Here is a 26,979-nt window from a genome sequence, read left to right as displayed (position 1 = left end):
GTGCGCGCGAGCGCTCGGGCGGGACCTGCTCCTCTTGGTACTGCGGCGGGGCTGCTGCTGCTGCTGCTGTCCCGCATCCCCGACGCGTCTGTCCGCTCGGCCCGCAGTCCCCGCCGCCGCATCGCCCCGCGGGAGGCGGAGAGAACGCCGCTAGTCGTGGCCATCCGCAGGTCCGCGGCCATCCTCAGGTCCGCGGCCGTCGCCGAGCTCAGCCCTCTCCTGGGTCCGCACCGCAGGCGCCGCTCTCAGTCGCCATGGGGCTCCTGGACGCGGGGCCGGACAGTGTCCTGAGCGCTGTGTCCACAGCGCTCAACGACACGGTGGCGTTCTACCACTGGACCTGGTCCATCGCAGGTGAGGATGCTGCGTCCCTTCTCCGGCCTGCATCCCTGCTCCGCCTCACCGCCTGCGCTGCGGGGCGCCTCGGGCAGCGGGGACCGGGTGCCGTTCGCCTGCCTGCGCGGGCCGAGCAGCGCGGTTGGCGCCGACCCGCAGCCGCGGGAGGCGGGGGTGACGCGCCGGGCGCCTCCGGGGCTTCGCGGGGACCGCAGCACCCCGCGCCAGCATCCCACGCGCGGATCGGTGTCGGCGTGTGGTGATGTCGGGTGCGGAGAGGCGTCGCGGTGGGAGCGGGGTCCAGGTGGAGCTGCCTTTCTGCCGTTGACTGATGGCTTTGACGAAGCCCAGCCACTGTCTTCTTGTATCTAGCTCATCCATCCCTAAAGTAACGTGGGCCGGAAAGTTAAATAGCATTATCTGGCTCTCGAAGAACGTCAGTTTCTGAGGCCGTTCCAGCCGGATATGTTGGAGGTGGTTGTCAACGGCTTTACGCACTGCAGTGCAGCCGCGGTAGGGGGAGGTTAGAACGCGGGAAGAAATTGGAAGTCTTCTGAAGAGGGTCTCCATAGCAGCACCTAGAGGTTGTCCGGGAAGCCTACAGAGAATTGGCAAACTTTTCCTTTATTCAGTTTATTGCGCAGGACTGTCATTGGCTTGATTTATATAGATTTTCTAGCGGAAGATTATGGCCGTGTCATACGTTTTTGCATTTATGATTTCTTTAATGGCTTTGCTGCGAACATTTCAAAAAGTTTTTGAAGTCAGAAGCATTCAGTGTAAAGGATTTTAGAAATGATCCTGTGTACAACTTTCTAGTTTTTTTTCATATGATTATATTCCTGTAGTGGAAGACGTTAACATTTAAGGTTATGATACTACTCCCATCCTTAGAAATGAAAATATGTTTCCTGTTGTTTTTGTGTTTGTTAGCATTAGAGTAAGAGAGTGATAATTTCATGAGTGTACATAGGGTACATATTGTGGACAAAAACCACTTGCTGGGGTTATTTCTGTGTAAGGTAAAATGTTTTAGTTTTTTTTTTTTTTTTTGACATGAATGCCACATTGAGTTCTTTAGGAAAGTATGTTAATTTTCAGGAGATTTCAAATTTGGCACTGGAAAGTATTATCTGAAGATGGTTAAAAGGTAATTTTTAATGGGATGTTTCTTCCTTCAATCTTTCTTCAATATGTAGTGCTTTTATGTTACACTGCACCTGCAAAAACTGGGGAGGATGTATTCTCTGTGATTTTGCATCTTTGAGCATTGCATCAGAGTCTCTCATTACACAATTGTGCAGAGCTAAGTATCAAACAAGCTCTTTGGCAGGTAATTGTGCTTTGCATACTTGGAGTTAGACTCTGTACCCTGATAGTCTGGACCACACCTATGAGTTCTCAGGCTTGTTGTTCCCTTTATCTGCTGGAGCTTTCTCACATCCCAAGTTGAAAAAAGAAAAATCGAGCTAGAATACACTTTTGTTTACTTTTGGTACTTTTAGATTTCTTTTATTTGGAGAGACTGGGATGGGTGAGTCAATACTGAGGTTTGAACCCAGGGCCTTGCACAGACTAATCAAGTGCTCTACCACTGAGCTACATCCCCAGCCCTGCAATACTCCTTTCTGTGGTGATTAATTTCTTTCTAATGACATTTGTGTCAAAAAAAAAAAAAAAAGACCATGAATGCATTAGAGAAGCTTGGTGCAGTTGCCTCAAGTGAAGTCTTGCGAGTAGGTTTTGAAGAACAAATCAGACAATGTGGGTCTAGACTGAGAACTGAGAGCAGCAACTGAGGCATGACCTCTCCCCAGCAGGTTGGAGGAAAGGTACTCCTCCATGCGGATACCTGTCCACTTAGGAAACCTGAGACTGTTTCCTGACCTTCTGAAATCTTAGGCAGAGGTACTGTATTTCTCAACTGAGAAGCTTGGTGCCTGTGGTCTGTTCTGTCTTGCTGCAGGTTTAGGCAAAACATACCTGTAGCCCATGGGGGCACATTTCTTGCACTCTCTTCCTTTCTATGCTTGTATGTTCCTTCTGTTCAATTTAATCACATCCTTAAGATTCTAGGCATAATTTCATGAAAATCTGGATAAGGGGGCTTCAGAATAGAAAAACAGATGTATTGTTAGATGGAGTTGAAGAAAAGTCAGATATTTGAATCAGATATTTGGAAAGAGGGAAATACAAATGGGTGGGAGGAATAGATGGTCTTGAGAAATTGGTGTATGATGAAAGGATGCAAATTAGTCAGGAGGAACAAGATAGGCCTCCAGCACTTGAGCGCTTTCATTACCTGGACTGTCACAAAGTGCTTCTTTCTTACCCTTTTATTAGTTCCCAAAGTAGTTCTTTCCATTGACGTTTCTAGCGAAGTGCAAGTAAAATACATCTGCTTTGGATTATTATAGCAGGAATAGTTTAAGATTTGTAGAGTATATTTGATGGTTCAAGAAATTTTTGCTGTAGGGCAAACATTTTCTAAAAAGTGACATTTGAGCTGTTATATCTTGTGGTACTACTAAACACATCCAAAGAAATGTATGGTAACTGGACTTTGCAAAGGCACATCTCTGGCAAATACAGAATGTGGTCTTTAGAATGTTAACACTGAAAATGTAGAATTGAAACTTTGAAAGAGCTATATTTTGAGAAAAACAATAAAAGTAATTCTCCACTTCCATGTATTATATATATAGATTTGTGGGGTAAGGAAGTTGATGTTGGTTTATATTAGAAGGAAGTATACATTGATGGGTGAAAGCACCGTTGATTGATTTGGTGGCATTGGAGTAGGTACTCTGATGTCACTGTTATTTTCTTTTGTTTTTTCACTTTATGAACACATTAAAATGATTGCAGTGGGTATCTCAGGTTCAAAGGCATAACCAATTAACAAAAGTTGTATGTAATATTTAAAAACTGATAAATCTAAATATTCCCCAGGCCATAAATTTAAAATTATACATTGCATCTATATTATCCTTTGCATTCACTTACTGTTGTTTTACTAATATCTTTGTATATACCCAAAATTTAGCATAGAAACATCATAGAATTAACAAGATATTTACAGTAAAGTCCAGTATTCCCTGAGCTACTATTTCTTTTTTGACTACATGATTTTAAATAGGTACTATTTGTGAAGTCTGGGTGCATGTGTGTGTTAGTTGGCATTACTCCTGTGACCCAGTACCCCACATTTGGCTAAAATTTTTTTGTCTGTGTGATAGTTGGTGATATAACATGGAAAGCCAGCCTAGCAAAAGTGAGAAGAGATGAATGGTATAGGAGAGAAGACATCTGTAAAAGTGATGGAATTTGGAAGTCAGGCTTACATTACCTTTCGTTCTTTCCTCATTCATTTGCTGTCAGAAAGCAGAGATCTGGGCTATGAAGAGAGAAGCGAGACACTTTGATCTGAGGCCTAGGAAGGGGTCACTGCCAGTTCCTTTTCCTCTGTATCATGGTGGAAGGTCCCAAGATCTGTCAGAGTGAGGCCTTGCTGGATCTAAGGGAGGTTCGAAATGTCTTTCCTCTTCTTACCTCTGTGTCTCTATGTGCACCTCAGTCTTAAGTTGTGAAAGGCATGCACAACTTCTTTTTTAGACTTTTGTAGCTGTTTTCACGTAGACTCTTTGTCCCTGCTCTTGAATAAGTGGAGGGGAACTCTCAGAATGTTTGGATAGGTAGACTAGGATGTCAGGGACAAAAGAGGACACTCACTGAAACCAGGGGAACTGGGAATGTGAGTAGAGCGAGTGAGTCATTCAAGTTAGATGTGGGAACAGATGTTTAAGTCAGCTTTAATAACTGGGAGTAAAAACAGTTTATCTAAAGGCTTGTTGAGGCCCTCAAGACATGTGTGCTTTTAAACACTGTCCTGCATGTTTATATTAATTTTATTATATGTCACATTTATGTATTGTTTTTCATTGTCTAAAATAGGTGTTGTTTACTTTTTAAGTTTTTGGGCAACTGATTAAAAATAAATGTATAGATTACCAGCTTCTAACAATAGGTCTCCTTTGGTTGTTGTTTTCAGTGAGGTATTACTTCTTAACATCCCTGAAACTTCTGTGAGCACACCACTGTTTGAGGTCTCTTTGGACGGGTTTGGATTTTAATCCTTCTGCACAGTCTGGTCTGAGGCAGCAGATTGCTGACCTTTCATGGCTGATGTTCATGTCAACTCCTCAGCAACAGCATTTCGCAGGAACATCTCTTGCAGGTGGAATTCTAGGACAGTAAACGCAGATGCAGATTCTCAGACTTACATAGTAGGATTCTCTGGCTTAGGGAGACAGTCGTAAGAGTTATTCAGATTTCAGACAAAGTGTTTCCTCATCCTTTTAAATTAAATTATTTTCCTCAAGTCATATGATATCATCTATGAATAACAACATCATTAATGTAAGTATTATTTTCCATTATTGAGCCACTTTTTTGAATTAGGTCATATATTAGCACACACACAAGCATTATATGACAGAGCCTGTCTTTTCTCATTTCACCTCTTTGTTCCTTCTCATTATTAGGATATTTTGGCTGTACAAATCAAAGTACTATTGCTTTATCTTCCTTTAGAATGAGAATGTGTTTGTATTAGGGAATATTTTTTTAAAATCATATGGGCTTCAACTTTTAGGAAAATAGGGGAAGTAATCTGCCAGCTTAGGCACATGGGATAGCTCTTAGACCTGAGAGTAACATGTGTCATGTTTACTTTGTATTGCTCTTTATACCATTCCCTTTGACTTTATCAATCTTTCCCGTGTCCACTTCTCTAGAAACCTCTTATACTTTACAATACAATTCCTGATCACTCATGTAGCCTGGAATAGTTGGCTTTCTCACATGGACTCATTGCCTTTAGCAATTACTCATCTGTTTCTTTGTGCTGTTGCCTCTGTGACTATAGTCCTATGTTCCTAAACTGTTTACATTTTCATGTTTATCTACACTTCTTTATATTTTGCTCTCCCACACTAGGGAGCATCACATGTATTTATTGATTGGATATTTGTGATGACCTCCTTAGTGTAGCATAATTTTGGACAATGATTTTTATGGTTAATAAGCACTAATAAAATTCTGGTTCACATTAAACTATAGAAAGTTTTAAAAATTATTTTTATCATTAGTTTGTCATAAATTGACAATTTATTAGTTTGTCATTATATTGGTTGTCATGTCATATTAGTTTGTCATTATCATTAGTTTGTCATAAATTGACTGACACTAAGAATGAGTCAAACTATTAAATCATTTTGTGGTGCAAAGGAGCAATATAAAATCATGTACTTATTCTTTTTACTGTCTATGTAGATACATCAGTGATGTATGTGGAACTAGCAAACATAGAGCATTCTGAAGTGGCATTAGGGGATTGAGGGTTTAGTTCTGGGACTCCTGATAATTTAAATGTGAGACTTTGGACATTTTAATTTTCTTTTCTTGTAAATTAATAAGGTGGAATTAGGCAATCACTAAGGTCTTCCTTGACTCCAAAGTTCTGGACACAGATGCCACTTACTTTATTTGAATAGGTGAAGTAATCGCAAGTAAACATACCTTGCTCTTTAATTAAGAAACCGCCTTCTGTACAATAGTTAAAATATTTTGCAAGAAAATTGTTATCATTTATCAAATGGCAAAAATAGCAGATTCGTACCTCTTTGGGTACTATAAGAAGGTACAGTCCAAGACCACCTCGGTGAATTCACCTATTTCCTAAAAGAGCTACTAGTCTAAGCACAATCTTACTTGCTTTAGAATTTTTTTCTATAGAAAAATGTAATATTTTGTTGCACATCATTATAGTAGGTTTTCAACTATAGGCATTTTATATTTGATCATTTCTGACAAACATGGCTTTAATCTTTAAAAATTGCTAGAAGTATGGCAATATAGGTCTTAGCAGTAAGGAGAAACAAATCAAATGGTTTTTATAATTCTTATCTAATCAGTATATTAATTTTTCAAATCTTTTGTCATTTTTCCATGGAGTACTATCATTTTTAGTATGGCATCTTATTTATAATCATATTTTAATTAACCTGTGAGTGTTGGGATTTGCATGATAGGTGCATTAATTCGTTAGGAACCAGTTACTCAGGTAACTCAGCATTTGTGATTTTGAACTGGACCATTCAGAGGAATGAGCTTTGATACATATTCTTAATAATTTCACGTATATTTGTACACTCATGTTTATAGCAGCATTTCATAACAGCCAAGAGGTAGAAACAACTGGCATGCCTATTGCTGAATGAATGGATAAGAAAATGTAGAATATACATATAGAGTATTACTCAGTTTAAAAAGGAAGGCAGTATGTAAACCTTGAGGATGTTATGCTAAGTGAAAGGCAAGACACAAAAAAGACAAATTCTGTGTGATTCCCTTTCTGTGGACTTTTAAAGTCATAGAAAGTAGAATAACAGTTTCCAGCAGCTGGAGAAAGAACTAAACTGGCACGTTATTGTTTGAGAGGAGTGAAATTTGACTTTGGAGCAATAACGTTGTGGAAGTTGGTAACACAGTGTTGTGAATCTACTTGTACTATTAGTGATGCAGTAGTAAAAAGTGATACAGATGGTAAATTTTATGTTATTTACTGCAGTTTAAAAGATTATATTATAAAATTCAATTTAAAAGATATATTATAAAATTAACAATAGCACCTTAAGAAGTGATCTTTCTTTAGTGTTCAATGATAAAAGAGTTGATTCTTTTTTATCTTAAGGTAAAATTACTTTATAAAGAAAATTACAAAGATATTTACTTACAGAAGTATCCTCCTGTTCACGGATGATGCATAATTTAAAAAAAGAAAAAAGAAAAAAGTATCCTGGGTAGAAAGCAATTAACAAGAAAGACAACTTTGGCTTTGTATTTTGCTTTACAGTTTGATAACCACCTTGGGAAATAGGTCAGAAGCATTGTTATTTCCATATAGTTAGAAGTCTCTGAGTTTTTAAAAAGTTAAATAACTTGTATATGGTCATCCTAGTAAAAATGGGTGTATGCAGGTCACTTTGTATGTAGCCCAATATGTTTGTCTTCCCAAACAAGCAAGAAATAGTCAAGTCTGACACATACATCTCTCTGACTTTACCTTTTTTTTTCATGTTGCTGTCTTATTACATTGTATTACTACTCAGAATACTGAATATCAACAGAGTCTTGATACCTACAAAATGTAAAGAAAAGCATCTAGGACCAGGGATTTAGCTCAGTGGTATAAACGCCTGCCTGGCTAGTGTAAGGTCACGAGTTCGATCTCCGGTACCAAAAAAAAAAAAAAAAAAAAAGACATCTAAAATGCTCAAAAGGTGCTGTATGGGCTGATATGATATTATGTTAAAAAGCAATATTAATTTACATAAATTTATATAGTAACGTGTAAATTACATATAAAATGTGACATTTAACTTGAGAAGATGAAACTGACTTCTGTATGATGGACTGGTAGGACCATACAAATGTATTCAAAGTGAATTATTAAAATTCAAAGTGAATTGTTTGCCAAATTACATAGTACAAGAACTAAAAACTGTTGTAATCAGGGAAAGGATAATAAGTTCAGGACTGGTAGTGTTTTATCCTGTGGATATCAAGTTTACAGAATACTAAGGCCAACAGAGTATTTTAGCCAAAATTCTCATTAATGTATATAGACAGATACATACACACTATTGTAAGTCTTTTACTACAGGAACTCACCAATTGAGACCCCCGCTGCATCCCAGCAGTATTGGATGAACATAGAGCCTTCGCACAGGGCTGCGTCCCAATCCTGCCACCCCACTCCCCTTTTTGCTTTTTTTTCCTGAGACCAGATTAGGTTGCTAAGATGCCTGGGGTGGTATTCTGCATCAGCGTATTGAGCGGTTGACATCACAGGTATGTGCTACCATGCCTAATACTGTTTCAGTTTTCTTGAAGCTTCGAAGTTATTGGCAGTACTAAATGGGTGGTTGGACTTGGAGCATCCAGATTAATACAAGGAAGAAGTTTAATGATTACTTTTTTTGAAAAGCCCAGGAAAATGTGAAACAGGGAAAGAAAAGAACTGCTCGGCTTACTTTGATCCACAACGCTTCCAAGATATGAACCATCATTCTTTTTAAAATCCTCCTCAGTATATGTTTCTCTAACGAGCGTGCTTTCCTTTCTCTTGTGAACTGGCTGTCATGAATATGCCAGTTTTGTCATTAATTCATGCCATCTGTGTATGATGCTCACTGCCATCTATAAAGCTTCTACTATAGTCCCTATTATGGCTTACAGGTCTATACTAACTCATTGTATTTATTCTTCATGGCATCCCTTTACAGTAGACATTTAACCATGTACAGATGAAGAAATACACTTCAATCATTTTTCAGTATTCATACACGCTTGAGTGTCAGGTGTCGTATCCAGTGCTTTATGTTTATTATCATGTTTAATCTTTATATTCCTCTGTGCTAGGACCATTGTTACCCCATTCCAGGTGAGTAAACCCACTTTCTCTAGATCTTAACCCTCTAATGGTTAACTTTCTCAAGTTAAAACTCAGCAGGCATCTATCAGTTTGAGTCATACATGGCTTCCCTCTCCTTATCCTTGCTACTGCCTTTTCTCTTTTCAGCTTTTAAATTCATCTTTATTGTCAGCTTTTTGTGGAAAATTTCTATCATTTTTCTCCTGTTTTTAACCTTTATTGTGATTTCTGTTCGAGCAGATTTGTAATCAAAATTCTTTTGCCCTCTGCTTTTTCAGTCCTTTTGTCATGCTTTTGCTCTTGTGAATGACTATCACACAGCTGAGTTAGAAAACATCTTCTTCTCCCTCTTGTGCTGAACTCTCAGGTTACCTGCTCCCTCCTACTGCAAGACATCTGCCTCCCCTACCTTGCTGGCAAAGTTGTCCCTTCCGTCTTCCTTACCATTCAGCCATGTCCTCTTCTGCTGTCTTTCTTGAGTGTACCTGCTTAGAGTACAAGGCTCTTCTGCTCAGTAGGAGACAGCTCAGAGTGCCCTTGCCCTGCCCCTTTCAGATTGGTATATATTTCTAGAGCATATCTCAGGTCATCAGAGCCTGTCCCATTTGATCCAGGGATTGAAGAACCTTCCCTGTTTGTTCTGCCTTTCAAACTCATTGATACAAAGCTCTTACTTGGCTTATCAAGATTAAATTGGGCCTGAAACTTCAGAAACAAACTTAGAAGAGGCTTTAAGGTAATAAGTAACTTATTCCTTATCAGAGATTCTTTCCAGACTCTTTTTTTAGTATTAGGAACTGAATTTAGGCAATGTTAAGCTACATTCCCAACCCTTTTTAATTATGATTTTTAAAACTTTTGAGATAGTGTCTTGCTACATTACTCTGGTTGGCCTTAAATTTGGGATCTTCTGCTGTAGTCTTTCAAGAAATCTCACTCTCTTCCTAACAACATGTTGTCTACATTTTTCATACAAATTCTCTTAACAAAAAGACAAATATACCTCATATACCAGGAATGTTAAAAAAATGCAGTAGGGAATAAGGGGCATGGCCTCTTTCTTCAAGACATTAAATAGACAGCATTGACTGCTTTAAAAAGAGGCTTACAGTTTTCCTTTCGTGTGTTTTTAATGTACAGCATGACAGCGTATTAATGGATAACTTGTTTAGTAAGAGAAGATGGATTTTTTAACAGTATCACGTAGTATATTAGTGGAGACTACTACATGTAAAAAATAAAAAGTACTTGAGTTTCAATTGTTTTAACTTAGTAAAGAAAGATGGAGAGTTTTAGAGACTAGTAAATGTATGTAATTCTTGATGTCTTGAATATATTATTGAAGTTACTTGGTATATAATGATGACTACACTTGCAGTTTTCTTTTGTTTATGGTAGATTTAATAAGGTAGATACAGTTAGAAGAGAAAAAAGTGACTTGGCTTATTTGGTGGAACCTAGGAACAAATTTTTATTTTGTGACTTAATTATACATTATACAAAGTAGGCTCATATTTCTGGGTAGACTACAACAATAACTGTTATACATTAATGTGTAAATCACCTTGTAATCTTACTACAATGCAAATTTTTCTGACTGTGATTCTGCATTTTTTTGAAATTTGTAGGTGATAATTTTCTTCTGGTGCATGTATTTTTAATAGAATATTTTATTGTATTCTGAACTAACAGGAACTCTGTATATCTTCTAGAGTCATATTATATGGACCAATAACGGTTTATTTTGCCTGAATCCAAAAGGCAAGATCAGGATGACTTTACTTTCAGCCCCATTTTACACATGATGAAGTGGGAGAGAGTTTCAAGTTTGTGGTTCTAGGGCTAGAGTAGAAATTCTGTTTTTAGGTCTTATCTCTCGGCCCCATACCAGTCTGCCTCTGTTCCTGAAGATGTCCCAAGTAATCACCAGATTTAAGATAATTTCTTGCTATAATCTTGGTTCCTTATCTTCAATCCAGGAATTTGAATGTGTTCTAAAAATTCTAAATTTTACCAATTTTTTCTAGAATTTTACTAGATTAGACTACTGGAGGAACCTTTCAAAAAAGTGTTGAGGCTTTTAAAGAAGTTGCTTTCATATGCAGAGCAATAATGTGTTGTATTAAATATAGTGATTTGTATATTACTTAAGCTATTGAATTAGAAGTATTTTATTTTTTATTAAAACTTGTTTTTAAACCAGAGATAATGGCACATGCCTGTAACCCTAGCACTCGGTAGGGGGCTGGATTTGCAAGAGTACTACCAGCTTTACATAGTGATACTTTGTCTCAACCAAAAACAAAACAAAGTAAAATCTATTTTATATTATCTTTTAAAAAGTTTTTTAAAAAAAAATTTAAAACTTCAATTAGTGAATATTTTAAAGCATTTGAATATTTTAAGTATTTTATAATATTGAATTATAAACTATTTTGTCTCTTCAACATAGAAGTTATAAAACATTCTGGCCTTAGTATAAACTCTCTGAATTTAATCATTAATGATATTTTTTCTTTAATTTGCTTATCTCTTTTCTTGGAAGAGAATAGAATTTAGTGGTTCAACTCTTGTCAGTGATAGCAACAATGAAAAAAAAAACAATAATGACAATGTCACCACGCTCTTACTCTGTGTTGGGCACCTTACATGTGTTCTCTGAGTCCTCACAACAACCTTATTATCTGTGAGACCAGAGAGACCAGGTAACTCTTAGGTGTTACGCATCTTCTAATACTGGTAATGTGATTTAAGAGTCCATATTTGGAATTTAGAAAACTCTTAAGGAGGCAAAGGCCTGGAAGACAATGAGAGGTAGGACTTTGAATGGGAGGGACTTTCATCATTCCTTACATAGGACACACTCATGTGCAGATTCGGACTGGGAAAGGGCTAGCATGTCCTCAACTGATCTGCCTTCGTGGCATCCCTGTGTGCTGGGGGCTTGCAACTACCTCAGTTCATGTAATCCCACATGTCAACGTTTGGTGCAGTTATTTCCTCATTAAAAAGAAAAGAATAGAAAAGAAAGAGCAGAACCTGTAACGCTGCTGTAGACTGTTGCCTGCCTTGTTCTTTCCCGGTCTGTGTGGCATCCGCTTTCTTCCGGCTGCTGGGGCAAATATGCTGCCCTTTCACCTACTCGCCCTTGGGGTTCCCCAGGCCCACCTTTCCCAGTTTATTCTCTCACTGTACACCTGCTTCCCTGGTGACCAAACTCGGCTGTGAGGTGCATGGTCAGTGGCTTTGGCGTGCCCTGGCAGTTCCTTCCTCTAACACCTCCACTCAGGCTGCAGGAGCCGGTACACTGGAAATGCCTAATGGTCACATGGTCGTTTCCTCCCACATCAGCCTTTGTGCTTTGTCCTGGACCATTCGCCTTCTGTGCTACCAGCTGGGTCAGACATTTGGAAGTAATCTTGAATTTTTACTTTGACCTCTTACATTCATAATCACTACACCTATAGATTTTACCCTTGCTATCCTTTGTTTCTCTCTGTCTTGTTCAGCATCAGTGCAGTGCAGACAGAACCTCTGAGCCCAGATTCTGCCATCTCTTGAATTACAAAGGTCTCTGAAGTCTGGTTGCGTGTCCGAATCACCCGGGATCTCTGATGGAGATCATATGGTAAGCCCCACCAGCAGAGATACTGATTCCATGGCTGGGGCCTTGCAATCTGTATTTTAACAAGCACATGATTCTTATGTGGGCAGCCTAACAACTTACAGGCATTTGAGAACCACAGTCTGGTTTTCTTTTTGACTTATTCCTTTCTCCTTCAGTCCATCTCTCACAGCTTCTGCTGTTGATCTTTTAACCCGTCAGATGTCTCCCCTTGCTTTCATGATGGATCCTTGCCTTCTCTCTCCTTGTTATGGGGTATAAGACACCCTAAATACAGATAAAATTCTATCTGTATTAAAATGTACCTAGTTAATATTTGTAAATGTATCAGTCCATCTTTTTACTGTGAATTTTATTAAATAGTCAAAAGACGCTCAGTGGAAACTGTTCTTGAGCATTAACTCTTACTGATGTGGAAAAGTTAGCTAAGGGAATGTCTTAATTTTCATAATTAAAATAAAGTCATTTACTCTAGAGTTTGATGTGCTGTGTACTATTTGGCTTTAGATTTACCTTAATTTAAAACTAGGATAGGGAACTTATTACTAAAAGAGGGATTTCCTGCTGCATCCTGAAGGAAAACACCTAGTAGTTAAAAGCTTTCTGCTGTTAGGTGAAATGCGCTTCCCCGTCACTTCTCGTGTGTTCTATTTTGTCCGCTGAAGAGAATAAAGCAGATCTCGTACAAGTTCTCTTGGTATTTGATGAATCCTCTTTGTCTTTTCCGAGTTATACAGTTCCACTCCTACCACAGGTCGTGGCATTTTCCAGAGCATTCAGTACCTGGACTAGGCTTGCTGGACACTGTAGGTGTGATGCACTCAGTTCTGTGTTGGAAAAGAGAACATATAACAAAATGTAGAATATTTCAGTCTGATCAGAAGCATTCAAGAAGATAATGTACATGAATACAAAAAGGCCACAGCTTATATAATAGTACTGTAAAAGATCTTGGGAAACTTCATGCAAATATTTGGGTGAAAAATGTCTTCTATAGGTCAGGGGCTAACAGTTACTTCTACTTCCATAATAATGGAGGTGGAGTCTGAAGCACCTTCTGACCTGTATGAACTGAAAGAGTAACATGAGAAAGGTATGATGGGACTTGTGGCCTTTTATAAGGTGAAAATAGGGGTTAAGTTGTTGCTGAAGGAACACATGGTTTGTATGGTTGGCAAAGAAGGGTGTTGCTTTTCTCCCCAGGAGTACGCAGTGCCATAAAGGACATACAGATAGCCTCATGGAGCACACACACACACACTCACTGAGTACTGGGATGTAGCGTTGGTGCGCTTAGGTTAAAGTTGTGCTGACGGTCCATGGATTGCTAAGGGAGAGGGTGCTGGACACTTCAGAAGCCTTAAATATATGCATGCTGTTGTGTTTGAGAGGACAGAGAATGAAGTGCTAACATGAAGATTATCTCTTCTTAATTTATTCACCCTAAAAAATTTATCCATCATTGGTAAGCCTTGTAATACCAGAAAACATGGCTCAACTCCTGCCCTGGAGGCTGCAGAGTGCCAACAGATCACAGAGTAGAGTGGTGGAGACGCGTAGGTAGGTTGCCTGGCCCCGGCAAGTATCACTGGTCCAGTTTTCCAAACCTTTAATCTATTCTTCTTCTTGTTATTTTAAAAACTAATACTTTCCAGGAGTTTAAGAGAAACCTCAGGGAGTCTTCGGGTTACCTATCTCCTGAAAGGGTGGTCCGTGGATTTGGCCTAGCATTGGTGGAGTGTCTCATATAATGCAGGCTTTCCCCGGAAATGGGCTGCGTCCGAGGCCAGTTGTACTGAACTTGCATTTTCATTTTTCCTTCCAGGTGATTCTTTTCTTTAAAGCTGAACAAGCACTGATCTAGTTTACCTTCTCCTGTTAGTGTTTAGAGGTAAAGGAAGTGAAGTGAGATGTGCCCTGGCAGTAGCGCTCAGCTGCCTGCTTACTGGGAGGACAGTCTTGCAGCTTTCTCTGATACTTGTGTTGCTCCCATCCGTTTCCCTCTTTCTGTTCACCCTTTTGTTGGAGTCCCTTAGTGCTTCATGTAAAATTTTTAGTTTCTCCCTATTATCTCTTTTTCTGTCTCTTGTTGATCTCCAAATTTTTCTGCTGAATGAGAGACTGATACTGGGTACCACACTGTGCATCAAGAATGAACCTTTTTATTTACTTGTAATTTCTGGGAAATTTTTGAACATCTCTAATTTTTTCCTACTTGCTGTTCAGAACTTTCCTGGAATTCAGTAAGTCTCCTGTATGTGGGAGATTAAGATCTTACAGATGAGTTTATCTTTTGTCCTCTGGGATAATTTTATCCCCAAGAACACATACTTTTGCTTTTCACATCAGCCTGATGCAAAAGACATAAGGGTTTTTGCAGTTGCATTTTAGAGAAAAAATATAGCAGCTCCTGTGTGACCTACAACAGGGCATCTGACTTTACAAGTTTGTCTGCAGCAACCAGGACCTAAGTAGATGAGGCCCTTTGTTTGAGGGGGACCTCAGACATGGAAAGGCAGGATCATAGAAGGACACTTACCATACTCATAAGATAACAAAATGTTATTTAAAAAGTGATAACTGATAAAGCAGTAGGGCTTGAATAGAAGTCAGCATTACCGTTTTTTAAGTCACTTCCTTCTTCTGAGAGGTTTACTATTTCTTCTGTTTCAAGTATTTTTAATTCTGAAATATGTTTGATTTGAGAGTTATAACCATAATCTCCATGAACAGTGACCTATAAATCAGGTTTTTGTTTTGTTTTTCTGGTATTTATTTTTCTTTCAAGTCACTGTCTCATCTTTTTAATAACTCTGATTTCACTGAAACTATAATAATTACGTCACTTTCTGAATTTGAAGATAATTTGATTAAACATTGCATTTTGTGTGTTATAGTATATTTTCTGTTGATAATAAATAGAAACAAATTTATTTAAATTAATGTTAGTAAATTTATTTAAATTAATGTATTTAAATAAATAAACTTATTTAAATTAATGTATTTAGTAAAATTAATGTATTTAATGTAACTTTGGTTAATATGTAATTTTTGTGAATGAGATAGTTTACTATAATTTATGTTAAGTTCATTTAGGCTGGATTCTTGGTATAGACTAAAGACACATTTTCCTCTATTTTTAGAGACACATCATTTCTCAAAATGGAACATAAAATGTTTTATATTGCTAACAATAAAATAGGTATTAGATTCACAAGATAAACATTATTTAGTTTTTAGAAATACAAAAATTGGATACTCATTTTTTATGTATATAAAAGATGAAATTTGTTAGTCCTATATTTTTATTATGTTTGTTTTGGAAATGCTTTACTTATATAGCAAGAAACTATTATAAAATTGTTTCAGGGTTGCATATATGAATATAATGAACAGTGAATTCATTTTATATGAAATGGGTTCCATTATACATATTACAGATATGTAAGTTGTATGATTTACAGCTTTAGGGAAGAAAACAAATAGGTTATACATATATAGTGAAATGGTGCATGCTTTCAATGAAAAAGTAAAATGTTAGTCTTGACTAATTACCATTTAGATAAGTGATAGAACACTAACTTGAAATTAATCTCCCAGGTGTAACTGTGTTCTTATTCCTCTAAAAACGTCCATTACTCCACTAGACAGCTGCAGTCTAATTTTTCTTTTTATATTTAATGGTACTGCAGAATGAACCCAGGGCCTATTCTCCCCTCCCCACCGTACGCCTTACCTTGAGGCAGGGTCTCACTAAGTTTCCCAGGGCAGGCTTGAACATGCAGCCTTCCTACCTCTGCCTTCCAGACTGCTAGGATTACAGGCATGCTCTATCACATCTGGCTCGCCGTCTAATTTTTATTTGCATTAGGGTTGGACATAGAGAGTATCTTCCAAGTGCACTGATAAATTTGATGTACTCAATATGGAAGACAAGTGTTTCCTTAAAATAGTTATTTTTGGTCTGTGAAGTCTTTCATTAACTTTTCATGTTAAGCTTATAGTGTACTTTTTCTTTTTTAGATTCTTTATGAAACCTAATGTATATCATAAGTAGTCACATGAATTTGAAAAGCTGCTTGCAGAAATCAGTCTTGTTTCTTTGGTTTTTATATCATGTATTTTTGTTGAGACTCATGAGACAGTGACCTATATTGTCAGTTAAGGAAGTTAAAAGTTAAATGTTTTAATTTAAAACATTTTAATTCTTAAAAAGTTCCTTCTGTAGAATACAGTGTGTACTGCGTAGTGGATTTTGTGTAACTGTGTTTTTTCGGTAGATAAACGCGTGGAGAACTGGCCTCTCATGCAGTCCCCATGGCCGACTCTCAGCATAAGCACTCTTTACCTCCTGTTCGTGTGGCTGGGTCCGAAGTGGATGAAGGACCGGGAGCCGTTTCAGATGCGCTTCGTGCTTATTATCTATAATTTTGGGATGGTTTTGCTTAACTTTTTTATCTTTAGAGAGGTAGGTTTATTAAGGTCACTTTATAGTAATTCTCCATCTGTATCTCCATCTATTGTATTAAACCATCACTGTATAGTCTTGTACCTTGACGTAACTATTGAGGTAACTATTGCTTACTCTAAAAATAAATTTTTAACATTTGTAATTTTGGGGTTGCAATAGTAGTAAACTGAAAGTAAAGGATAGTTTAAAATGGAACTTTGAGTCAAAATTGAATGGCTTCTGTAATTACTCTTATCAGCTGTTCTGATATGACCTTGGAAGAGAGCTTTTCTTAGCTTCATTTTTTCTCACCTTTAAAACAAGGAAAATATCTGTCATACAAAGTTAGTGTCAGAGTTAAATGAGATGAATTTTTGATGGCGTTCAGTACATATTAAATACTCAGTAACCAGTAACAGTTATTTATTTATTTATTTTTTTGCTCTGTAGTTCATACTGGCCTTGAACTCACTGTGTAGTCCAGACTGACCTTGAAATCACAGTGGTCCTCCTGCCCCAACCTCACCATTGCGGAGGTTACAGGCATTTGCCACCATGCCATGCTTGCAGGGTTTTTTTGGTACCAGGAATCAAATTCACGACCTCATGCTTGCCAGGCGGGCGCTTATACTGCTGAGCTAAATCCCTCGCCCGACTGGCAGTTATTTATTTAAAATGCTTATTCATCAGTTTCAGTTTTGGTAACTGATCAAAATATGTATACATAAATACCAGTTTCAACTTAAATCCTATTATGTAATTTTATTATAATTTAGGCTGAAACTAAAATGAGTTAACTGTTATACAACTCAGGCAACTGTTGCTGCTAACCATCACGTACTTTTCTAGACACCAACAAATTCTCCTTGACAGTTGAAAGAAAGTCCTGGAGGCTCTATTGACACAGCCAGTTTTCAGATTGCAAGAGTAGAAGGAGTTTGGGACTGAGGAATTCGTTTCCTAAGAAATTTATTCAAGTTTCTGTGTGATCTTAGCTGACTAGTGATGCTAGGAAAACTAAGAATAACTCTTCTTTTAAAAAATACTTTGTTTTTTGACAACTTACCTTATAGAATCTCAACTTCACAAAACCTTTAGATACCTTCACTTAATTTGTTAGATATGTACCATACTTATTCAAAACCCAGTTAAGTAGAACAGTTCTTGGACCCAAAACATGGCTATAAAAATTTCTCTTAGCATTATGAAGTAGAATTGATATCTCAGTCTAATGATTATGTTTGATTTTTAATTTAGACTATAATTATAAAAGAAGTGATATACAATAACTTTTAGAAATACCAATGCTTTAAGTGTTTAATGAATTTGGAATTGTTTTCAGAAAATATTGTACTTAATTTGAAAAGATACATGTTAAATTCAGTGTTTTTAATGTTGTATCTACTAAAATTTCCATCAAGTATTTCTTTCTTCCAGTTATTCATGGGATCATATAATGCAGGATATAGCTATATTTGCCAGACTGTGGATTATTCTAATAATGTTAATGAAGTCAGGGTAAGTACATTACAAACATTGTTGGACCAATGTGTTCTTTTGTCTGGTGGTGTAAAAGTGGATATTTATTGGATTACTAGAAAGTAGTACTTCTAAAAAGTTCTGTGTTTTATGTAAAAATACTATTTTATATTTTTGTTATTTTTGGTCAAGAATAGAAATTTAAAGAGTCTGATTGATTTTAGAAAAATCTGAGGAAAAGCAAATATTTTATGAACTATGTAAAGTGCACTGTAGTTCATATGAAAAATTATATGTAATGTGGAGTATGCATGTGTTGTACGCCTTATATTATATGCAAAACATGTAGTAATAGTGTAGTATCTTCCATTGAGAAACATAGCTTTTTGGCATGGAGTTTAGACAGTATAAAAATCACTACTCATCTACGCCCAGACCGAATTCCTTTACTGTTCCGTTTCTGTCTGTCTGTTCATTTCCCTATTAGAAGGGAAATTAGAAGGGAATATAGCTATATTTTATAGAAATGAAGAGTTACCCTTTCGGTTGTCATACTGGTTTTGTTCATTCACTGTCTGTGTGCTGAGCCTGTTGTGTGCACACTGAGGGGCAACAGGGGACACAGGTGGGAAGACAGGTGAGGTGTCTACCTCTACAGAGCTGATGCCTGTGGTTAAGAGGAAAATAAAGCTGGTGATGTGACTGAGAGAATTTGGAAGGCAACTTAATTTAGATTTGCTGGTTAGGGTTTCGCTCTCCACCTTATTCTACAATCTCGGCAGTGAGAGCTGACCTCTTGCTTGTTTGGGAAGAAGGGCAGGAGAGATGTGTGACTTGCTTTTTGCTGATAGTATGCTTGGAGCAGGCAGTGAACTCATATTTGCAGGATAGAGATTCATAGCACCTTCTGAATTATGAAACTACCTTCAACATTTTAAGTGTAAAAAACCACCTATTGTGAGAGTTATAGTCTAGGAGAAGAAAGAACCAAGATTTGAAACAGATTGCAGTAGGAGTCTTCCTCTCCCTCCCTTCTCCTCTCTCTAATGGTGGATGCAGTAGAATGAATATTGTACTCAAAGGAAACACTTTTGTATTCATTATTATGAAGCTCAGGAGTATCCGTTTTCTCACTATTCAAAGGGATCCAATGTAGTCTAACATTAAGGAGAAGTATTTATTATTACAGGGAAATTGAGACTAGTTTAGAGGCCCAAATGGAGGAAAAATAAGACATATCTCTTTAATCTTAGATGAAATTTACTATGCCAAAATGGTTTTTATTATTTTAAAGTACTAAGTATAATTGTAAATGTTACTAGGGTTAGATGTTCAAGCCTGTTCAAGGGTTTCAACCCTATTTTCAACCAATTTTGTCACTGTCAACGTTGTCTAGAACAATTCAGTAAATGATAGTCAAGAAATTTATAAATACATGACTTTTAAAAAATTCAGTCTTTCTCTTCCACTTTTGCATGTTTTAAAATTACAACTGGGGGAATATTTATTATATTTTATGGACTGAATGGTTGCTCAATTGTGAATTTGAAATAAAGCCAAGGACTGGGCCTTCAGAGCGTGTGCCTAGTATCTTTTGCTCTGTGTTCAGTCCCTGACTCACAAAGAAACAGTAATTTTTCTTTTCAAATGCAAAACCCAAAACTTACAACGTTGACTATGATGGCACAAAATGAGGAAAGGATCATTCAACTCTACAGCACCTGAGTCTGTCTATATTAATGAATCTGTCAAGCCTCTAACATACACAGTTATAAATAGATTTGTTATGTACTGTATTAGTTACTTTTACATAAGACATTTAGAATATTTGATATAAAAAAGCTAGATTTCAGTTACTGTTACCATAAGATTCTTATAAAATACTTCCACCTGTACACACAGAGACACAACACATACAGAGGTCACCTCTTACTGGATCCTTAATCTCAGCATGTAGTGTAATCTTTCTGTACCATCTGGTGTCTTAATTAGAGCCCATGAAGAGAAAAGACTTATGCATGTAAACAGGATTATATTTATGGCCTAGCAAGTAATTTTTTGCTTTTGTTTGTTCATTTTATCATTTGAAGGACTTCAGCACTTAATACAAATTGCCATGATTTGAAAATTACTTTGTTATGCATGTTGAAGTGAGACACTGCACAAGACCAATTGTTGTATAAATTTAATGTAAATCCATTAGAGATATTACCTAGGCTATATATGAATACCTGACATACCTTTACAAAGTAATATTTTTGTTTTTCTACAAAAAGCATAGTAGTGTGAATGTGTTTATAACTCTGTCAGCAGTTGTGACATCCACCTGTTTAACTGAGAAACTTTTCTCTAGATTATTGGCACTGAATGGATACAACTTTGGATTTGTTCTTTTTCCTTTTTCCTACCCCATAGATGTTTAGGACTACCTAGTCACAAGTGATTGTATGCCTTAAGTATTTTGCATAATGCATTTTGGAGTTACTAACAAAGAGTAAAAACCCACGTAAGAGTGTCATTTTGGTGTTTATAACATGCTTTTCCTTCCATGTCACAGATAGCTGCTGCCTTGTGGTGGTACTTCGTATCTAAAGGAGTGGAGTATTTGGACACAGTATTTTTTATCCTGAGGAAGAAAAACAACCAAGTTTCTTTCTTGCACGTGTATCATCACTGTACCATGTTCACACTGTGGTGGATTGGAATTAAGTGGGTTGCAGGAGGACAAGGTAAGCGTCTCAGGATTGTATCTCCATGGGTTACAGTACTTATTATGTATGTGGTGGAAAGTATCAGGAACCTAGGAATTTGATGTGGCCTGTCTTTTAACTAGCTTTCATGGTTAATCATCTCCATGTTCATTTCATTTTTAAAAAAATTTGAACAAAGAAAAGCTTCAGCTTATCTGTGAGTACTTTAATATCCAAACGTTTGCCCCAGAGATGAATAGAACCCAAGTCCCCCTGCAAAGTAGTATTTGCATGAGGATTAATTCTAATAGTTTTTATGTTTTGAAGGATGCCAGGGCACAAGTATTCAGTCTGAAGATTTCATCTACAGCCCAAGGCTGGTGTTCACTCCTGAGCTAATATAGACCTTAAATGATCTTGTTGGTTCTTACTTAAATGAAATCACATATAACCTCTTTAGTATTAGAGAAGATCTGAACTCACAGTTGGCTGAGATTTGCCTCGTCTTTTCACGTGCCAGTAGACTAACAATGCTTTAAAACAATTCCTCTGTGAGTTCCTGCGGTACAAGTCCTCTCAGTAGAGTTCACCTTATGCTTTGCATTGTCATAGGGTAATTGGCAAATTAGGAGTTTACCCTGACAAATGAGTATTTTGGGGACCCAGTTTTAAAAAGTATATTTAAACTCTATTTTAAAAAGAAAACTGGTAAGTCTGACCCCTTAAATTACTTCACGGCAAAGTTCATTGTTATTATTGTGTCTATACTTTGAGTTAATATTCTGAAAAGAAAGAAAGCTGTTGATTTAGACAGTATTTCTGTAGAGTTATAGATACTAAATAGATTATTCTATATGTATAGTTCTTTCGTATTTTGAAACTATATAGAAACCTAAGACATAGTATTTTTGTTGATATGTAATTTGCGATATATCATGAAAATAATAGAACATTTGTAAATTTCCTAAAGAGTTGAGATGTGCGATAACTTTTTTCTTTCAAGAGTAGTAGAAATAAAAATATACTAGGGCCTATTACTCCACCAGAGTGCCTCATCTAAGAACTTACCACTTTGAAAGTCATTTGTGTTTGAGCAACACACATTTTTATTTACATGATAAAAGCTCAAATGTAAACTTTTCAAATATCTAGCTTAATTTGAGAGGTTTTTTCCTTAGTACTGCTTTATGTCTTTTAGTCTTCCTCTGTTCTCAAGATTAAATGTTACAAAATAACATGGATCCACTTTTAAAATTTCTGTGGTTTCTAAGTGTAATATCATCTTACAATTCCTTCTTGGTTTTCTAAAGCGTTTTTTGGAGCCCAGATGAATTCCTTTATTCATGTGATTATGTATTCATACTATGGATTAACTGCATTTGGCCCGTGGATTCAGAAGTATCTCTGGTGGAAGCGGTACCTGACCATGCTTCAGCTGGTGAGTTAAATGCTTCTGATGTTTGCATTTTGTTCTTTGGAATGTTCGCAGTCATTTTAGACACTTTCCATTAGAAAATTAATATCCTCTAGCTGTGGCATTGGTGTAGCTCAGTTCTGACATACCTGTTCATAGATTTCTTGACTATGGCCGTTTGGTTTTATAGGGTCCTTTAAAGATCAACCTCAGTACTTAAACCCACTGAGAGCACTGCCTTTAAAAGTACCTGTGGAGTGGGTGACTAAAGATCTTTGCACTTCAAAAAAAAAAAAAAGATCTTTGCACTTCACAAAGTACCTAGATTTATGTATAATTAGAAAAACCACATAACATTTTTTGAGTGATTTTTTTTTTTAGTTTAAAATTTTGTTAGTTTCATTTTGTCCTTGTTTTAACTTTTCTTTTATTCCATTTTTAAAGTTCCTGTTAACAGGAGCCCATGCGCTTAGAAGGTAAAGTTGAAATGGAGATAGAGCCAAGGAAGGGTGGACTGATGGAAGGGCAGAAAGAACAGAGGACTTACTTTAATTGCCTAAAACACTGTCCTTAGAAGCAGAGCCAGGCATTTTTCATGTAGGGAAGAAGTCTAGTCATCAGGCTAGACAGCTTTCAGCATCTCCCTGGAGCTGGATGTTTTGTAGTGGCCTATAATCAAACTCAAAAATCTGGTAGTTAATCTCCAAGCTTCACAATTTATCACAACTTGCTTTAATCATAGTGTACGCAGTTTTATCAGTGGAATCACATTTGGTAATACTCCCCATCTCTGCTTTAAGTTGCTAAACAGAGGCCTAGCCGAACAGGATACACAGCTTTTGTGGAATGCTGGGTGTGAAGGATTCATTTGTAACTAAAATGCTACAGGAGGCGCCCTCCAGTTTTGTGTAAGCTGCTCATACAGTTTGTGTAATTCACTTCTCTCAGTAATTAATAAATGAAGAAGTGACCAAAATCATGTGAATGAACTGTGAAAGATGTGTTTTGTTGGAACCTGCCCTAGTTCTCCATGAGCGATGCCAGACCCAATCACACCCTGGCCCACACCCTTTTTTTGGTGGTACAGTTCCAAGAACCATTGGATTTTTGCCATGGGAAATTGTAAAAGTTGTTTAATATAAATTTCTGGCTTACCTGGAATAAATTATTTTAATAATGTTTAGTATAACTATTGATAATGCAATCCTTAAAAAAAGAAGTTATAATTGCCCACTCTGAATAGGATTTTGAATTTGTATTTCCAAGCCAGAAATTCTCACAATAGCTAATAATATAAGTTAATCTTATAAGAAGTTAAGCCTTGTTAACACCATAGAATTCATAATTCTTATAGCACAAATCATTTTAATAATACAATAGAATTTAAAATTATTTTATTATTTTAATCTCACTTTTAGCTTTTCTCCTTTTAAGAACTTGCTTGCCTACTGTCTGTACGAAGTAAAGAATAAACCGTTTTCGTAAATTAGTTTTTGAAGCATATGGACCTGCTTGCTGATAATTTGGTAGAAAATCATCCATCATAAATGTGGGAGAAAAACAAAATAGAGACCCCTACCAGGCTATGGCTTTACTTCCATCAGACAGTAATTGTCCATAAATATTTAAGTAGTCCCCACTGTTTGATGGCCCAGGACTCAGACATCATCACTGAACATGACTGCTCTGCAATCTGGAGTTATATTCTAAAGGAAAGATAGACAGTGAAGAAGTCCATAGTTACAAAAGACAACTTTCACATAATTAAGCTTTATTACACACACACACACACACACACACACACACACCCCACCCAGCTTGTGCTTAAGGATTGAAGGCCATTGAAATCAAGAGGAAGTGCTTGCTGAGCAGATGGCATCCGAATAAGATGCCACCAGATAACTTTCTAACTTTGTGAACAGCACGGCAGAATTTGGGCCTATCATAGCGAGGCATAGAAGACTGTAATGTTGTTGTTATTAAAGGTGCTCACTTTCAGACTAAATTTTTTTTTCAGGTCCAGTTCCATGTGACCATTGGGCACACAGCATTGTCTCTCTACACTGATTGTCCTTTCCCCAAATGGATGCACTGGGCCCTGATTGCCTATGCAATCAGCTTCATATTTCTCTTTCTCAACTTCTACGTAAGGACATACAATGAACCTAAGAAAACAAAAACTGGAAAAACAGCCATAAATGGTATTTCAGCGAATGGTGTGAACAAATCAGAAAAACAACTAGTGGTAGAAAATGGAAAAACTCAGAGAAATGGAAAACCAAAAGGAGAGTAAATTGAACTGGGCCTTAACTGTTGTTGACAGTAAGGAAACTCCTATGTCATGTAAAATTTCAGGGAAAACAGAGGAGGAAAGGAGGGCTTGGGGTGGGGAGAAAAGGCAAATGTGCTTCATGTACTAGTAACCTGTACACTGAGTCAAGTGTTAACTACAATACCTGGATGTTTTATTTATGAAGTTTTCATTTTAAACCTTTTTTTAAAAAAATTAACCTTGATGTTGTCTAGACCAAAGCAGTAATAACATGACTTTGGAGACTCCTTTTCATACCCACTTGCCTACAAGTGAAAGTTTTTGCGTATCTTACGTGCACCCATCCTTCAGTCTGAATTTTGAATGATCACACATACATGGTCTTCATGGGTTTTTTGACTGGATTACCAATTACCTTAACTGATTAAAATGTTTTACCTTACATTTTATTGTCCAAAGCTATAAAAGTGGTACATTAAAATTTGCACATTTGAATTTGTTGACTGAATAGTCAAATCTCTCCACCTCTAGTCAGAATATATACTTTTGGTTATAATTAAATTTAAAAAGTCGGCTCATCTCTGTAGAATCTTAGAGGCTTGATGATGATGGTGTTGGTGAAATTAGAAAAGAATTACAGTTTAATTGTGTATGACCCAAAGGTCACCATGACTCATGGCACAAATCACTGTGGGAGACAATTTTTGTGATGAAAAGACAGCCTTTGAATAATCCTATTTGTAGCAGAAATGTATTATGAAAATTAAGATTATTGTCTTATTGAAACATGAAACGACTCATGTCTTTATTAGTAACATCAGATAATTACATTTATGTGCTGTTAGAAGAAGGTATGTTGATTTTGATGAGACTTTCCTTGTTTTGATTTGTGACTGTTACTGATTTTTTCATATGTTGAAATATACCTACCTCTTCTACTGGAACGAACATTTAAAATTAAATAAATTTAATTTAAAAAATCAAGGAGTCTTGTTATGTAAATTTTAATTTTCACTTTTGAATCCACAATTTTTTTTGGCTTTTTTACAAATAGCATACACCAAACATTTCTGTGAAACTATCCCTCTCTTTCAATATGTTTAATTTTGGGAGTGATATTTCCTTTGTAACTAAGTTGCAAAATTTTATTCATTAACTAGATATGAAGTGTAAACCCATTTGGTAAATGTGCTTGACTCCTTGGTGCTAAGGATGTTAATTCAGTGCTTGATTTTACTGTGTTAATCGTTAAAACATAAAGTGAATAAAAGCATTTTATTCAGAACAATCAAAACAATCAAGTTACACTTGCTATTTACAAATGAAGTATTTCATGTAACAGAAATGAACAAGTGGAAATAAAGAAGGAAAGAGAACATGTACCATGCTTTATTATGTAGGCTAATTTGTAAGGGAGCTGTCACAGAGGAGTCATAGAAAGAGAAAACGTGACAGAAGTGACGTGACTATTTCCAAGTTAATTCACACTTTGTCAAAACTGCATGTGTAGGATGTGTGCTATTTGTACAAACTATTTCAGAATATTTTGTAAACTATAAAATATTTATTGTGCATTAAAATTATGTATTTTTCCCTGAAAAGCATGCAGTCATGAGAATTACAGGAAATTTGCAACACATGCAGTAGTTTGGTCCAGGAGGATTCTACACCTTTGTTTATGCTCCTCAGTGTGTAATGACTAGAGATTTGTAAATCTTTGTGAACATTCTGTACTGATTCCCAAGAGCTATTCAATCCTTGTTATCTGATTTTAGCACAATAAATATACTATTGCTGTGAGAAAATAATGTGTTTCTTTTGTTAATCAATTTATTGTAATGTAATTGCTAAATATTTATTTATAAGATCAAGTTGTTAAAATTCAAAATTCTTTTTTTGCCACCATTTTCTCATGTAGAAAAGAAACAAGGGCTTATGAAAGAGAAGGCTTAGATTTGGGCCTCCTTCTGGGTGGTAAATGGAATCACAAAACTGAGAGGCATCTTGAGGTAAGCCTTTATGTTAGGAGTGGGGTGCTTGAGCCATAAGCATGAAAAATTCGCTGTTTAGCATATGCAGTTTTAACGGGTGACCTTGGAAAGGTCCCTAATATTGATATAGTTTAGATTTATACATGATATAGTTTAGATTGATATATGTGTTCAGTCTTTGGCATTCTAGGCAGATGAGTTTTGAAGAGATGAGGAAGTTGTAGA

The 26,979-nt window shown here is 36.6% G+C and overlaps 1 protein-coding gene across 1 annotated transcript; it reads left to right on the top strand.

The window, feature by feature from the left end:
• The first annotated feature begins 10 nt into the window (after window positions 1–10).
• On the top strand, window positions 11–26,571 carry Elovl4 (ELOVL fatty acid elongase 4). Its single transcript, XM_003478274.4, has 6 exons — window positions 11–354; window positions 16,739–16,926; window positions 18,346–18,426; window positions 20,945–21,116; window positions 22,388–22,515; window positions 24,509–26,571. Exons 1-6 carry the CDS (start codon window positions 255–257, stop codon window positions 24,782–24,784), a joined length of 945 nt encoding a protein of 314 aa, XP_003478322.3. The 5' UTR covers window positions 11–254; the 3' UTR covers window positions 24,785–26,571.
• Window positions 26,572–26,979: the final 408 nt, after the last annotated feature.

Source organism: Cavia porcellus, unplaced genomic scaffold (genome assembly GCF_034190915.1).
Source record: "Cavia porcellus strain 051 isolate PalLab524CR breed Dunkin Hartley unplaced genomic scaffold, mCavPor4.1 scaffold_16, whole genome shotgun sequence".
NCBI lineage: Eukaryota > Metazoa > Chordata > Mammalia > Rodentia > Caviidae > Cavia > Cavia porcellus.
This window is presented reverse-complemented; position numbering and strand designations above follow the sequence as displayed.